General features: G+C 36.1%; 4 protein-coding genes across 4 annotated transcripts; 2 read left to right on the forward strand and 2 right to left on the reverse strand.

The window, feature by feature from the left end:
- Positions 1 to 2,706: 2,706 nt before the first annotated feature.
- On the reverse strand, positions 2,707 to 4,761 carry EV154DRAFT_603277 (uncharacterized protein). Its single transcript, XM_051607345.1, has 7 exons — positions 4,520 to 4,761; positions 4,424 to 4,463; positions 4,046 to 4,370; positions 3,471 to 3,979; positions 3,346 to 3,404; positions 3,104 to 3,280; positions 2,707 to 3,035 (listed from the first exon to the last, which is right to left on the reverse strand). The coding sequence occupies exons 1-7, from the start codon at positions 4,751 to 4,753 to the stop codon at positions 2,748 to 2,750; spliced, it is 1,632 nt and encodes a 543-aa protein (XP_051456698.1). The 5' UTR covers positions 4,754 to 4,761; the 3' UTR covers positions 2,707 to 2,747.
- A 2,468-nt stretch (positions 4,762 to 7,229) lies between these two features.
- On the reverse strand, positions 7,230 to 8,330 carry EV154DRAFT_552325 (uncharacterized protein; the record flags this gene model as incomplete). Its single annotated transcript, XM_051605045.1, has 3 exons — positions 8,309 to 8,330; positions 7,623 to 8,146; positions 7,230 to 7,356 (listed from the first exon to the last, which is right to left on the reverse strand). The coding sequence occupies exons 2-3, from the start codon at positions 8,060 to 8,062 to the stop codon at positions 7,230 to 7,232; spliced, it is 567 nt and encodes a 188-aa protein (XP_051456699.1). The 5' UTR covers positions 8,063 to 8,146; positions 8,309 to 8,330.
- Positions 8,331 to 8,520: 190 nt separating this feature from the next.
- EV154DRAFT_482273 (uncharacterized protein) lies at positions 8,521 to 9,317 on the forward strand (the record flags this gene model as incomplete). Its single annotated transcript, XM_051598489.1, has 2 exons — positions 8,521 to 8,722; positions 9,187 to 9,317. The coding sequence occupies 2 exons, from the start codon at positions 8,521 to 8,523 to the stop codon at positions 9,315 to 9,317; spliced, it is 333 nt and encodes a 110-aa protein (XP_051456700.1).
- A 521-nt stretch (positions 9,318 to 9,838) lies between these two features.
- Positions 9,839 to 15,011, forward strand: EV154DRAFT_552326 (armadillo-type protein; the record flags this gene model as incomplete). Its single annotated transcript, XM_051605046.1, has 19 exons — positions 9,839 to 9,889; positions 9,963 to 10,021; positions 10,084 to 10,236; positions 10,288 to 10,341; positions 10,441 to 10,590; positions 10,650 to 10,729; positions 10,792 to 10,867; positions 10,946 to 11,104; positions 11,167 to 11,268; positions 11,333 to 11,653; positions 11,715 to 11,909; positions 11,972 to 12,178; positions 12,236 to 12,310; positions 12,384 to 12,446; positions 12,511 to 13,205; positions 13,902 to 14,146; positions 14,239 to 14,303; positions 14,364 to 14,445; positions 14,503 to 15,011. Exons 1-19 carry the CDS (start codon positions 9,862 to 9,864, stop codon positions 15,009 to 15,011), a joined length of 3,318 nt encoding a protein of 1,105 aa, XP_051456701.1. The 5' UTR covers positions 9,839 to 9,861.
- Between the last annotated feature and the right edge of the window lie 50 nt (positions 15,012 to 15,061).

Below are 15,061 nucleotides of genomic sequence, written 5' to 3' on the forward strand. Positions count from 1 at the left end.
TTGCCAACTCGTTGTGTTTAGATACTGTTATTCGTAATTCGCAGGTAGAGTATAAATGGCGTTCATTCCTAATTACGCATTCATAACCTAGTCATAAGAGTGTCAAACGTGACCCATGAAAAACTTAAAAGCTGTAATGTTTTGTCATATGACGGTGGTTCTTGTTGGTCGTGCAAATCCTAGTGCAAAGGAAAATCGTAAGAATTAATTGAGTCATGGTTAAATAGAAAATTATTATTACAGTTTATGACACGACTTTAGCAATACAAAGAATGAGTCAGTGATGGCAAATGCAATTTTATAAGTTGGTTCTTTAAAATGGAAAGGGAGAATATTAAATAGAGTGAGAACTATTTTTCCACTCTTTTGGCAAATAATCAATCCCGAGCCGGCTTAATTCATGCACCACAGTTTCTTTCAACTTTTTCTCACAGTCTGCTTTGCTAATAACGAATCTAAACTATTCAAACCATTTTGCTTAAAACCCAGCTATTTATGAACATGCTTAAATAACCCCTCAATTCTACAGTGGAAGTCTTTGAACAGCGATCCAGCATCAACAAAGAATTAGATAACATATTTTCACGACTAAGAATGTTCCGATGAACCTGTGACGAAGCGACAGGAGATATTACTTTTTTTGTTGTTGAGTTAAAGCCTTTTAATAACAGAGTAGTCAAGCTAAAAGAATGCCTTTGACGCGGGATAAGATTTTAATTGCAAGACTAACAATATCCCTGTTAGGCTGTTGAAAACGATGAGTCTTATAGAAGCCATGTTAAAGGATATCATACTTCCAGCAGGGAGAAGGTAAATTTAATTTATATGATGAAAAGATGACGCTACAAATATATAATCCAGGAACAGTTTCTGACGACGTAGCATAAGTACCGTAAGAACGGTTGTTGACGTTGGTAAAAATATGGAGCAGCTGGACAATCATGTAAAACTTAATCTAGCCAAATCAAGCATAACCACTCTCTAGGAGTGGTCATAAAAAAGATCCGTGCAAAGGATGAAGGGTTTGCTAATATAATAATAGACAAGTAAATCTTCCAGTGGTATGTGAAAGGTATGGTTTAAAAAAGATGTAAGGAGAGCCTCTGAAAACCCAGTAGTTAGTGATCAGTTGTAGTCATAATAAAAAATAATTCTTTTTCATATTTTATAAATAATATGTTTTACTTTTAAAATCTGATAATTGTGCAGGATTGGTAAACATGATGTATAAATGGAAGGTCCATTCGAATTTTATCTCACCCCGCAAAAGGGTGAATGAATTGTAAATAGTTGACATAGGTGTTTTAAGCCTGACAGACCGAACTTGGGCCAAACACTTTTGGGGAGTCTTAATAAGATTCCGTATGTGTCCAAAAATTACATATACAGCAACCAGAGATTATTTTCTATCTCGTGTGATCCAACATATACCGAAAGCTCATGAAATTGATCACACCTTACTTGCATTCTGAATAAACAACAGTACTATGGCATCTTTTTTAAAAAAATGAATTTCCTCTCTGCCCGTTATGCTCTACCAGCTCTCATTACCCCGAGCATATGTTCGTCTCTTGTCAGCGTGTTTGGCAGATTTGGAAACGATCCTTCACATATCTATATCCGCAATTACCTGCCTTATATTTACTTAAACCGTCCGAGGTCCTTTCCAGTATATACACGTTCAACTTCCCCAGTCGTAAAATGTTCCATCTTCAAACCACCCCAATTTTTCTTTTTGGCTCTATTCTTGAAGGCATTTGGAAACACTACTGGAGTTTTATTTTTGATTCCACACCTTTTGTCCCGGATCAGGTTGTCTGCACTATCATTGGTATCGCTCACACCTATATCAACCAGCACAACGTGAACTCAACCAATTTTCTTATCATTTAATTGTCTTTATTTAACTTTTGTTCTTCTTCATATTTAACTCATCCCTTATTATATCATTCTACTATCACTGCATACCTCTCATTACGACGTGTGACTTTCATTGAATTAAGATTTATACAAAAAAATAAAAATGAATTGGACCACGGTCAACTGGATCGTGATTGGCAAAACTCTGCATCTTGCTTGTGGGTTCATCAGCAAATATTTGTTTGGATGTATATTGTCGGACGAGATAAAGCAATGATGATAAACTGTGTCGAGCCCTATAGTAGACAGAAATAATGTGATCCCCATTATTTTAATATTTCTGTTTATTGCTGAGTCTTATCAGTATTTATACATGATACGGCGAGTAGGTGTATGCATATACCCAGATGCAGCTTTACGTTGCCTGGTTTTTATTACGAGGGTTACTTTCTCAATCGCTTTGAGATGGTTAACAGAAGATTTGTTGTTAGCTGAACTGAATTCGTTGACACTAGTTTTACAACTGCAATAGTTGTATTGATTTCAGGAAAAAAAAATATAAGACAGAAAAGAGGAAAAGATCGCCCAGGGTTAAAGTTGGGCGTCTGTTACTTTTGTTGCTTTCACGAGGTTTCGTTATAGATTTTTTTAGGGCTCTTTGCTTTTCTCAAAAAAATAGATCCCTCATGCAGAATAAAATAATAAAAGTAAGATAAAGTTTATCCCCGCGCCTTTTTTTTATTCACGTTGCACGGTTGTTCCGGGATATGGGAATACTGAGAGAAAGGGCTCCCACGATGATCCTTCCTTCTACTGACAAATAATGCACAAAAATCACATCATCTTTATCACGAGGATATTGTAAATTTTATTCGTAAAAAACTAAATTATAATTTGGATAGAATTAATTTATCTTCCTCTTGGGCCGCCTCTCTTAAAATACGACGAAGGATTTTTCCTGAAGGGTTTTTGGGAATGACAGGAATAAAGCGTATACTACGCACTTGCTTATAATTAACAACTTGGTCAGCTACGTATTTCATGATCAACTTGCCAATGTCTTCCGAAGCCGTAGTAGGATCTTTTAGTGTTACGTAGGCTCTGGGGATTTCCGTTGCTTGTGCTGCGTCATAAACACCAATCACTGCACAATCTGCTATGATTGGATTTGTAAGCTATTTCCCGTCCACAATAGTTTATCATGTTTAGTTTTATGTTTTTAGAGCATCTTTTTAAAACTTACCAAAATACCCTCAATCTCTGCAGGCGGGACCTGGAACCCTTTATACTTTATCAGCTCCTTCTTTCGATCAACAACGTAAAAGTGTTCGTCCTTGTCAAGTAAGACAATATCACCCGTATGAAAGTATCCTTCATTGTCGATACAATCAGCTGTAGCTTCGGGGTTGTTAAGATATCCCTTTACAATACATTACAATTAAAACCCTATCATTGATTTATGATATAATGGAGGCTTAAACTTACTTTCATAACGTTGGGTCCCTTTAACCATAGCTCTCCTCTCTCGCCCTGCTTTGTGACCTCTAATTAAAAAGGTACCGTATAAATATTCCCCGGTTGTCATAGCTGTTTATCGTTAATCCTCTTACCTTTCCCATCTTCATCTATAATTTTAGCCACCATATTTGATAGAAGCAAACCAGTCGATCCATCAATTGTTTTATCGATAGGTTCAATAACAGCCAAGGGTGATGTTTCAGTAAGTCCATAGCCTTGTCGGATCAATAGATTAGGAAGTCGTGTCATTGTTTCTCTTCCCAACTCTGCACTTAATGGAGCAGCACCACAGATCGCCAACCTTAAAGAAGACAGATCGTAATTAGAAACGAGCTCATGCTTTGCCAACAAAAGACAGATAGGAGGCACTACAGTTGCAAAGGTAATCCTGTGCTTTTGAATGGTGTCACAAAAACTGACAAGTTCAAAACCCGGTAAGATGTAGAGTGGAAGTCCGAGATAGAGTGCACAGTTCAGATTGACAGTTAGACCAAAAGCGTGAAAGAGAGGTAATATACCAATCATACGATCGACAGTTGGATCGATTGCGTGCTTGTCGAGCTCCAAGTATTGTGCAACATTGCTAGTCAAATTTGTATGTCTATTTATGGGCATATATTTAGTAATTTTGTTTGTTTGTTGAAAGTAATGCTTGGTAATGCTTTACGTGGTCATGACCCCTTTACTTCTACCGCTAGTACCCGATGAGAAACAAAGCAAAGCAACTCGCTCTTTTGCTTGTTCGAACGAAAGCTCTTCTAAAACTGCTTCTCGGTGTCCGAGCAAAGCCGCTTCAAAAGGTCGAACACCTTGAACGACCTCATTTCCGAACACAAAAAAATTAGATTTTTGAATACCCGCACGAAGTCCAGCTATCAATGCGGTTTTGAGATTGGAGGCATGACAGATTAAAACTTTAGCTTTGGTTTGGTCTAACTGATAGTACAGTTCTTCCACGCTATAATTGGGGTTAGCAGTAGTGGTAATACCGCCTGAGACAAGTATTAGATAACATTGGACGAGTATTGAAATAGTAGGAACTTACTTGCGGCAATGGCACCAAATAAGGGAATAGAGTAGTTATACTATTGTAGGGTAGATGTAAGGACTACTTGCGATTATAGCAATATAAAAAACTTACCTCGTTAGGAGAGTAAAGAGCCATTACATCGCCTTTTCGGAAGTCACAGATATCTTGTAATCCAGCTCCAAACTGAAGTACCTTTTTTTTTATTTGAGCAAATGTGAGTGAACGACTTGTGTCCAGAGCATCGATTAAAAGGGCTCGATCATTTGGAATGTCGCTGCCAAACAGGAATTGTAAAAGTCCAGTTTTTGGTTCAACAATATTTGGAAGTTTTGATAAATACACCATTTGAATTGATCAAAAAAAAAAAAAGGAATGAAGAGAAAACGAAAATAACAAAAATCGGTGTTTCTTATATGTAGAACGCACAATTTTGTCACACCCCCTTATTATGCAACCATGCCGATGGGAAAAAAAATCATATTTTGATGTGTCATACACTTCTTCTCAAAGCGCCTTTTTAGTCCTAAACAAGGTTTAAACACTTAAATTATGACATTCGTGTTTAGTTTACCCGTATTATTTTCATGTTTTTCTTTGGAGCTCTGAAGCAAAATATGGACAAAAGTAGATTTGAGAAGGTCAAAGCCCATTCCAAACATAAATATAATGCACTGCACATAAAAAGCCACACCTCCCTTGTCGTTGCTTTGCCAAGTCCAGATTATCTATTTTTTTTTTTTTTACAGGGTTAGTAGTAAATTTAGATCTTCATACTATTTTGACACCTTGGGCTGATTGAGTTCAAAAAGTTGGCGAGTTTTAATGCTAACGAACATTATGAAAATCTTATCGACCACCAATTAACATTTAGCCAAAGTTGTAGGCCAGACATACAATTATCAAAATAGTGAATATAAGAAATCTCTGGAATTGATAGATAATATGTGCTGCCTTCGTTGTTGATTTAAGCTATCAAAAACGCTTTACCAAGAACCCACAGTTTCAAAAAGACAGTATACAGAAATTGATGAGGTGCGTCCAATGGAGGAGGTTCAATTATGCTGAGGCAGACAGCAAATTTAGACATGATCAAAGTTATTCAATGATAGATCTGCCCACACCCACCTTTAGACGATACAGGGCGTATGTCTAGAATAAGCTGGAGCTTATCATGGATCGTCTGTTGGCGGAGGAAGAAGAAACCTGTCGGCAATCCATCGAAAACGGGAGAAGATGATCAACACTCTTTGGTCGATGAAGATGAGCGGGTGTTGGTGGAAGATAAAAAATAGTTGAGATGAATATAAATTAGTTTTTTTTTTTTTTTACAAAAATATTTTATTTGGGTCTATTTAAAGATAGAAATAGGTTGAAGAGATTTACATATCACCCCGCCTATGCTATAAATGTTCAATTTAATCAAATTGCCTTTGGAAAGCTCTACAATGTAACACATTAAAATCAAAGTAAATGTAATTATCTACCTTTTCAGGGCTTACCTTTCTTTTTTAAGATTGAGGGTCAGGCAGGATTTTGACTAGAGTAGCATATTTTTGCTGTAATTTTTAAAAAAAAAGACTTCGTCTTACTCTGAACCGTCTACAAAAGACATTGTCCGATTAAACGTTAAGTGATCTCTCATAAGTTTTTTACATCCTTCATCACGTCCATCGGTACGTCCTTCACCACGTTTTCTTGAGACAACTTTACTTTTCTGGGAAGGGAGACTCTACTCGAAGCAGCTTTACGTTTTTTGGCAGGAAGACTTCGCTCTTTTTGTTGTTCTTTTCGTTGTTTTTTCAATACCATAATAAAAGCTTTCATAACAATAGCATACTCAATATAATCATCTACAGGGTCATTGCCAAACAATCTTTCGATAGTCTCCAATGTACTCATTGTGTGATCAAAAGTTACCAAAGTGAACGAAAAAAAAACACGACATTTTAAAAATTAACAAACAGCTGGGAATGCTCTTATAAATTATGATTGGCTGATTTTTTATCCCAAAATACGACCTACAGTGCTTCCACTGCCATTTGGACATTTTTTTTGGAATCGTTTGGTCATTTGTTTTTTTTCATATCTTGGTCCCCTTTATCTAACAGATAGTTATCAATAGATTATTAACAGTGAGTAAGGTCTATATTGTGTAGACTGGAATAGGCAAAAAGGGAGGAAAACGATTGTCAATAGGTTTTTACTTTAAAATAAGTTTGAGTAGTCGGTCTTTGAAGGTTAGATCAGAAAGAGAGAAATAGGGTTTAGAGTACTTTAATCCTCAGATTATTATTTCAGTTTAAGATAATCGTTTATTGATAAGAATTGGAAGAGTATTTATATTATTTTGATATTTATGAATTAGTAATCGAATAGTACTTTGCCAAGATACTTAGTATATATATAGTGAATATATGAACTAGTGTATAGTATAAGGCAAAGTGTGTTAACTAAAGATCTGTATTATTCTGGTTGGTCAACCATGAAAGTATTTTCAATGTCCGAGTCTGAACTCACGACAACTTTATTGTTACTGTGTCTGAATTACAAAGAGACTTTTCCAAAAAGAGGATGAAGATGTGAATTCAAAAGAACTAAGGTACATATGTAAAATTACCGGTTGTTTGTTTTTTGGGAATTAGTCAGTTGTGTAAAAGATGGCTTAAAGTGTCAGCATTTCTCGAACGTATCGTTTGCATGAGTCTTTTTATTGGGCTTCTAAAACGGAAAATCCATTGACATTCATCGTTGATCTTTTTTACAAATTCTTTAAATAATAACAATTACACAACTTGTCATAAAAACAACAGCAAATACATTTTTATTGTTCATCGTTGCTTAAATCTTCCAAATCAAAATCAGTTGTCGCAAGGGTCTGACTGCGGCGACGTCGAGATGGTGTCAAATATATATTGGGCGAGCTGTCGATATCTGCAGATACAGATGTCCTAAGGACGGAAGAAAAGAACACCTCTGGTTCACATTAACGAAGCGCTGGCAACATGATCTCCTTCAGGCTTAAATGATGGTCACGCCAAGCATACAGGCAATTCAGTGTTTCTTCAAAAGATAGCAGTTCTTCAAGATAGCTGGGCATCAACAAAGTAGAAATTGACTTGGCTGGACGGAAGAAAAGAACACCTCTGGTTCACATTAACGAAGCGCTGGCAACATGGTCTCCTTCAGGCTTAAATGATGGTCACGCCAAGCATACAGGCAATTCAGTGTTTCTTCAAAAGATAGCAGTTCTTCAAGATAGCTGGGCATCAACAAAGTAGAAATTGACTTGGCTACATATATATCTTTTACTTGTTTTATGGCAAACATATACCCCATAGAACCTGTCCATTCCATCCCAACTGTAAACACAAGATCACTATCTGCTTCATTAAAAGGTAAGCGCAAGAGGTAGGTCAAGATAGCCTTATTCATTCTGATATTTTTGGACTGCTGTTGTAAGCACTTGGAAGGTGATGTTTTGACTCGCTTCCATTCGCTAGTAGACAACTCCAGGTTCTTTGTTGCGAGTATCAAGTCTATGCGTCTGCCAAAGCCATTACTTAGAGGTATATTAGAACCATACATTTTTTCCTGGGTTTTTGCAATTGATTTCGATGCTTTGCATGTGCTTTCACCATCTAACATGTTCAGCATGGTGTCATCCAGAATTTCATCGAGGATTTTAGCAAGCTTTCGATATGTTGGCTAAACACTGTCTGTCTGACTCAGCCATTCTCCCTAATAATATAGATAGTTAATTGACAACATATCAGAAGTTTGATAAAATCCTCGATGAAATTCTGGATGACACCATGCTGGACATGTTAGATGGTGAAAGTACATGTAAAGCATCGAAATCAATCGCAAAAACCCAGGAAAAAATGTATGGCTCCAATATACCTCTAAGTAGTGGCTTTGGCCGACGTATAGACTTGATACTTGCAACAAAGAACCTGGAATTGTCTACTAGCGAATGGAAGCGAGCTAAAACATCACCTTCCAAGTGCTTACAACAGCAGTCCAAAAATATCAGAATGAATAAGGCTATCTTGGCCTACCTCTTGCGCTAACCTTTTAATGAAGCAGATAGTGATCGTGTGTTTACAGTTGGGATGGAATGGACAGGTTCTATGGGGTATATGTTTGCCATAAAACAAGTAAAAGATATATATGTAGCCAAGTCAATTTCTACTTTGTTGATGCCCAGCTATCTTGAAGAACTGCTATCTTTTGAAGAAACACTGAATTGCCTGTATGCTTGGCGTGACCATCATTTAAGCCTGAAGGAGACCATGTTGCCAGCACTTCGTAAATGTAATATGGAAAAAAAAGGAAGATATTTAAAATTAAAATGATCAATTGAAGTTCAAAAAAAAATGATTAATTAAAGTTCAAGCGAATGACCAAGTGATTCTAAAAAATGTGATCAATTGGTTTCTAAATTCCGACCAATGATTTCAAAAAAATATCCAAATGGCGGTGGAAGCACTGTATTTACAAATGCGGGCCATTCAGGTTTGATTGTACATGATTGAACAAAACGATAAAAAGCCCATTTTTGATGAATTAGATTAAATAGCTTCGCGCTGATGTATGGTTAACTTTTAAATTCATGTCATATATAGAGATTCTTAGCTCAAGTTTTACGTTTTAGTTCCTGAGTTAAGACATGTTGACGATAAGCTGTTTTTCCAAGCCGATTTAACCATAGATAAAAAAAAAATGCTTTTTTTATATTCATTCAACATGGAACGATTCGTTTTTACATCAATTTGTAGGTTATAAAGATGTTTCCTGCTTCCAGATCATGCTTTATATTGAGATTTTTATCCAACTAGGGGCTGAATACAGTTTGCCCATGAAACTCATTACACATCACTGGTCTGCTTCCCTGCTGGACGACTGTTAGATGTCCCGCCTATTCCACTATAAACCTTAGAATGCTGTTTAATTGTCAAGAACTTGTTGTATCAATATCTTAGAATGATGAAGTCGCATTATCGAGGGTATTTCTTCAGTTCCCGTCTTTTCCTATTTAAATTTCACCTGTCTAATTCTTCTTGTTCAATTTTCGTAGGTATAATCGAAGAAAACTCTCATAAATAACCCTCTATAATTCGTCTTTCCCTTTATTTTTACTCTTAGGAGTTTGTTTAATTTTGGTGCTACCTCTAGCCAGCATTCCGGATTTTGAACATTGAAAAAATACCATGGCAACATTAACAGCTGTTGTTGGGAGGTTCCATCTTTACACAGACTTGGATGAAAAGTATAAAAAGTACAATCACAGTGCATGTCTTCTCTTAACTCATTTCAAGTAATTACGGTCATGTGTAAAGTAAGAAAAAGAAAGAGACCAAAATTAAAATGGTTATTTTTTGCATTTAGTCACAAATCGGGATTGAATTTAATTTATCACTCTTTCTTTCACTTTTCTCTCTTAAGAAATTGAAATGCTGCTTGCACAAACATTATCGACTGGTAAAAAAAAAAATAAAAAAATTTATTGTTGCATATCATTGCTGTGCATTGAACTTTTTTTTTCTTAAATAAGATGCACAGCTTCGTCAAAATGGTGCTCATGAATTAATTCGGTTAAATAAAATGAATTATGTAAGGAAACGAAAATCACTTTTATATAATTGTCACTGATCCTTTTAAAAATATAATTATAGTCAAGTTGTTCTACTGAACTGTTTGATTTACTCACTTCAGAAAAAATGGATGATAATTTACGAGTGGCAGCCGGTATCCATTTAAAAAATACACTCTCCACATCGGCATGGTCCCTTACTTACCATGAGACAAAAGTTACCATGAGAACAAAAGTAAGTGATTAAATATACTTTTTTTTTTATGCATAACTCAACAAATTACAGCTTCTTTTATTACTGGATACGAAAAACAGGAATGTTGCCAACGTCGTGAGCCAGGTCTGGTAATCATATAAAATTACTCACTTTCTTTTTGCTTATCTCTCTCTCTTTTTTTTTTTTTTTTTTTTTTTTTTTTTTTTTTTTTTTTGTATATAGGTGATAGCCGTCATAGCCATAATAGACCTTCCAAAAGGTCACTGGAAAGACTTGATTGATAATTTGGTCAACAATGTCATTCATCCTTCTTCCTCCTATGACTTGAAACAATACACCCTTCAAACGATCGGCTACATTTGCGAGTCACTGGTAAGCCTATAAAAAAAAGTGCTGCACAGGCCATGAGCTAAAAATAGGTGCACATTTAGGATCCAAACATGCTATCTGTCAATCAATGCAACTCTATTTTGACCGCCATTGTGGACGGTGCTCGTCGAGAGCAACGAGTGTAACATAATCATGAGAAACTTTATAACTTGAATAAAAGAGACTAACATATACATCATATAGTCCAGAGGTTCAACTTGCAGCCATTAGGGCCTTATATAATTCGCTTGAGTTTACACAAAGAAATTTCGAAAAATCAGTAAAGTATTACAATGGTGGAAAACAAAGGGGAATGGTATAAAATTGATATCAACCTAACTTTTTTTTTTATTGTTAGAGAGAACGAAATTTTATAATGAATGTGCTGTGTGATGGTGCTACACCAAGTATGCATTCGAGCGTGGATTTACAAGTGAGTTCGTATGAATGTTTGAATCGCATCATGCAATTATATTATGACACAATGGACGATGGTATGTGTAGTTCTTTGTTCAATGTAAGTGGATGTATTTGTGTGCGAATTTTTATATAAAGCTCACGCTTGTTTTAATCATTTAGCTGACAGTCTTTGGCATGATTCGGTCGGATGAAGAAATTACCTTACAAGCAATTGAATTCTGGTGCACAGTTGCTGAGATGGAAATTAATTTAAATCAACAAGTAAAATACATGCATTGAATGCATAAAAAAAATGCTTAAGCTCAATTTTCTATTTACATTATAGAAATCCAAACACCATTCATATTGTAACCAAGCTGTAAAATACATTTTACCGAGTCTATTCAAGTTGGTAGTAAAGAAAAAATCTTTCAAATATGACGATGACCTTAGCCAGGAGAGAAACATACCAAATGCTTCGTCCCATTGTTTGACTTTATTAGCACAGTGTTGTCGAGAACTCGTGATACCACAAACCATAGAGTTTATTACCGACAATCTTTTTACAGCGACTAGTGATTGGAACCAACGTGAAGCAGCTATCATTGCTTTTGGATGTATTATTGAAGGTCCCTGTAAGTACAAGACCAAGCAATTGGTTAACGAAGTAAGTTTTTTCCTAGAGGTTTACTTATTTTATCACTATTTACTCACGCATATTTATCTAGATATTACCTACCATATTGAAAAGCTTAAAGGATCCGAATACATTTATTAGAGTTTCTGCCTCTTGGACTTTATCACATATTATTCAACATTCCATCCAAGTCTTGGATATCAGCACTGTGTTACCCGGTATGATTCCAATGATAATTGAGGGAGTGTATGCAAAAGAACAAAAAAGTGTCTACAATTCATGCCTGGTATTTATATTTCTTTTGAGATCATATATACTGAGTACTCATCACCTTTTCTGGACAAATAGTGCTTGATCCACCTTGCCAAAGAGCTTAAGGTGGATAATAACATTCGTGATGAAGCTATTGTCACCTCAGGTCCATTATCAAGGTACACCAGACATATATTGGAAGCATTGTATAATATCACTAAGAGGATAAATACAAGCCATGATACCAAGTGTAAAAACACTATCTATTATGCCATGTGTTCCATCATTATGCATTGTCCTCAGGTAAAACTATATTTTTTGCAGAAATTGAAGATCTTCTAACCATTGACCTTTTAATAGGATTGTGAAGAAATCGTCCATTTAATGACAAACATCGTCTTAAAGCAATTAACCCAACTCACTACACTAGCAGAGGTAAAAAAAAAAAAAAAATAGATATACATGGACCTATGAAACTCAATTTTTCTCTATTGTTCTATCATAAAAGATTGAGGATTATGATGACGATCATTTCTGGGTTCTGTACACAAATCTATTAGGTGTTTTAACAGTAAGTTGATTCTATGCATTTGCGTATTTATATATAACACTGGGTTGATAATTATGTGCGGTAGAGCTGTGTCCAACGACTTCGAAAAGCATCTGATGGGTATGGGAATAAAATCATGATGATATCATCTGAAATCATTCGCATCCATGTTCAGCACCACGTCCATACAAATATCATAGAAGACGCATTTATACTTGTCTCAGCTTTATTAACTACGACTGGAACACATTTTGCTCGCCATGTCGATACGCTTATACAAAGTATGTGTAAAACTCTGAAAAAGACCGAGAGTGATCGTCTCTCTATGATCATTGTAGAAATTATCAGCGATCTCTGCTGCACATTTGGAGATGCTACTTCTTTGTACGCAAATGATTTCATGCAAATTTTATTACACAATTTAAAGAGCGAGACGCTAGATCGACAAGTGAAGCCTATGTCACTGTCTTGTATAGGAGATGTGGCGCATGCCTTGGGACCTCGGTTTAAACCGTTTGTCGAAATTGTCATGATAGCATTGAAGCAAGCGGGTAACTTGCAGCCCGATAAAAAGGACCCATCCAAGATAAAGTATATAGATGCAATTCGCGTGGGCACATTGGAAGCATTTGAAGGCATATTACAAGGCTTGGATGAAAAAACCAGGAAGAGTCATCACATGTTACCACATGTGCTTGACATTATCCTGTTTATGAATAACATTGCCTTGGATAAATCCAGATCCGATCGATTGACAAGTGTAATGACTGGTGTCCTGAGGTAATATTGAGTCAAAATAGATGGATAATCCCACTAAAATGGTTTTTTTTCTCAATTTAGTGACACGGCAATCATTTACGGAAATAGGATAAAATCGGAAGTACTGCAAGAAATAAAATACTTGATTGTTTGAGACTATTGTCAATTATAATTGGGTATAGTTTGTACATAAGAATTATTTAAGAGCTGAAGATTTGAGGCAGGATTTTGATATAAAGAACTCATAAGTTGCCTTCATATCTTAGGATTAATTATAACGCAAGTATCATTTAAAACCATTGAAATAAACATAAAATTTAAGACATATGTATCGTTTGTTTGAAAGAAATATTAGTCTCATCTACATGGATTGGAAAACTTTGCTTTAGATCGAAGCAAAGCTGTTTATTTCCATCATCATGGTGAACCTATGATAAGTTTGAGGTGTCTCAAGTCAAACTGTGCGCGTAGCCAGGAGAGTGACGTACATTTAAAATTTTAAACATTTTCAGCATCTTTTTCCTTTCAACTCAACCCATTTTAAAACAATAATGTAAGTAAAGAATGAAAACGGAAGCAGGAAAAAAAAAAATGCGGAAACTTTATTTTTGAAGGATTGCTACATCATGATACTTTAATGTGTCATGTACTTACAAAGCGATAGAATGAAATAGAAGTAAAAAGGGGTTATTAAACCTTTTTGTTTTTAATTTTTAGGGCATCCTCAAGATCTCGTTATTCAAGATCACCTTCTCCTCGTCGTCGTTCCGTTTCGAAAGGCTCACGTTCACCACGCTCACGATCACCCCCACGTCGTAGTCATTCACGATCTCCCAGCCCAGAACACCTTCATTCTATTCTTGTCACAAACTTGACGCGCAATGTCAAGGAAGATCACGTACGAGAGATTTTCAGTAAATTCGGTAAAATCACTTTCCTCGACTTTCCCATCAACAAAGTTTGTAAGTACTTTCAAATGCATGACCCAATAAATTAGAGCCATTCACTGAAAAAAAAAATACGCTTCCTTCAAAACTAGTGAATACCAATAAAGGCAAGGCATACATTGATTACGAAACTCAAGAAGAAGCCGATAAAGCTTTAAGCTACATGGACAATGTAATAATTAAATATGTGTATATTCACGTCGAAATAGAAGTAACTCAATTATAATTATAGGCCCAATTAGATGGTAAAAGGCTTGTATGTGTTGCGGCGCCCAAGCAACGTGAGAAATCTCGTTCTCCTTCACCACCAAAAGGTAGGATAAAATAAAGCTTAGGGAAAGAGAGAGAGAGATATTTATCTATTTCAATAGCCCGTTATGCTCCACCTCCATTTAGACGAGACACCCGTGCACCTATTCCTGCTGGACGTGGGGACCGCTTTGGAGGCAACCGAGGTAGACGTTATTCTCGCTCACCATCCCGCTCACCCATCCGTCGTGGCAGACGTTATTCCTATTCGCGTTCCAGATCTCCCTCTCGTAGTTACTCAAGAGGAAGAAAGAGATCGTACTCCCGTGGACGTAGTTATTCTCGTGGACGTAGTTATTCTCGCAGCAGAAGTTACTCAAGAAGTTTATCGATCAGTAAAAGTCGTAGTCGATCTCCCAGACGTAGTAGATCACCTCTCAGACGTAGCAGATCTCCTATTCGACGTAGATCATCCATCAAACGTAGTCGATCTCCATTAAAGCGTAGTAGATCACCTTACAGACGTAGTAGCAGATCCCCAAGAAGAAGCAGATCTCCTGTCAGACATAGCAGAACAAGATCGTACTCAAGATCTCTTTCGAGACGTAGAAGCCCCAGCATCAAACGTTAAGAAACAGTACACTTTTTTTTTATTTTTTTACTGTTTGTTACGAAATAATA

This window comes from Mucor mucedo, assembly GCF_025094135.1.
Source record: "Mucor mucedo strain NRRL 3635 chromosome Unknown EV154scaffold_57, whole genome shotgun sequence".
Lineage (NCBI taxonomy): Eukaryota > Fungi > Mucoromycota > Mucoromycetes > Mucorales > Mucoraceae > Mucor > Mucor mucedo.

Bases quoted from the DNA above. Each gene is read 5' to 3' on its own strand.
- EV154DRAFT_603277 (XM_051607345.1), bottom strand. From the start codon at position 4,753: ATGGTGTATTTATCAAAACTTCCAAATATTGTTGAACCAAAAACTGGA. The intron at 3,980-4,045 runs GTAAAGCATTAC...GCCCATAAATAG, and splicing joins AGTAAAGGGGTCATGACCAC to ACATACAAATTTGACTAGCA. The intron at 3,281-3,345 runs GTAAGTTTAAGC...TGTATTGTAAAG, and splicing joins AGGGACCCAACGTTATGAAA to GGATATCTTAACAACCCCGA.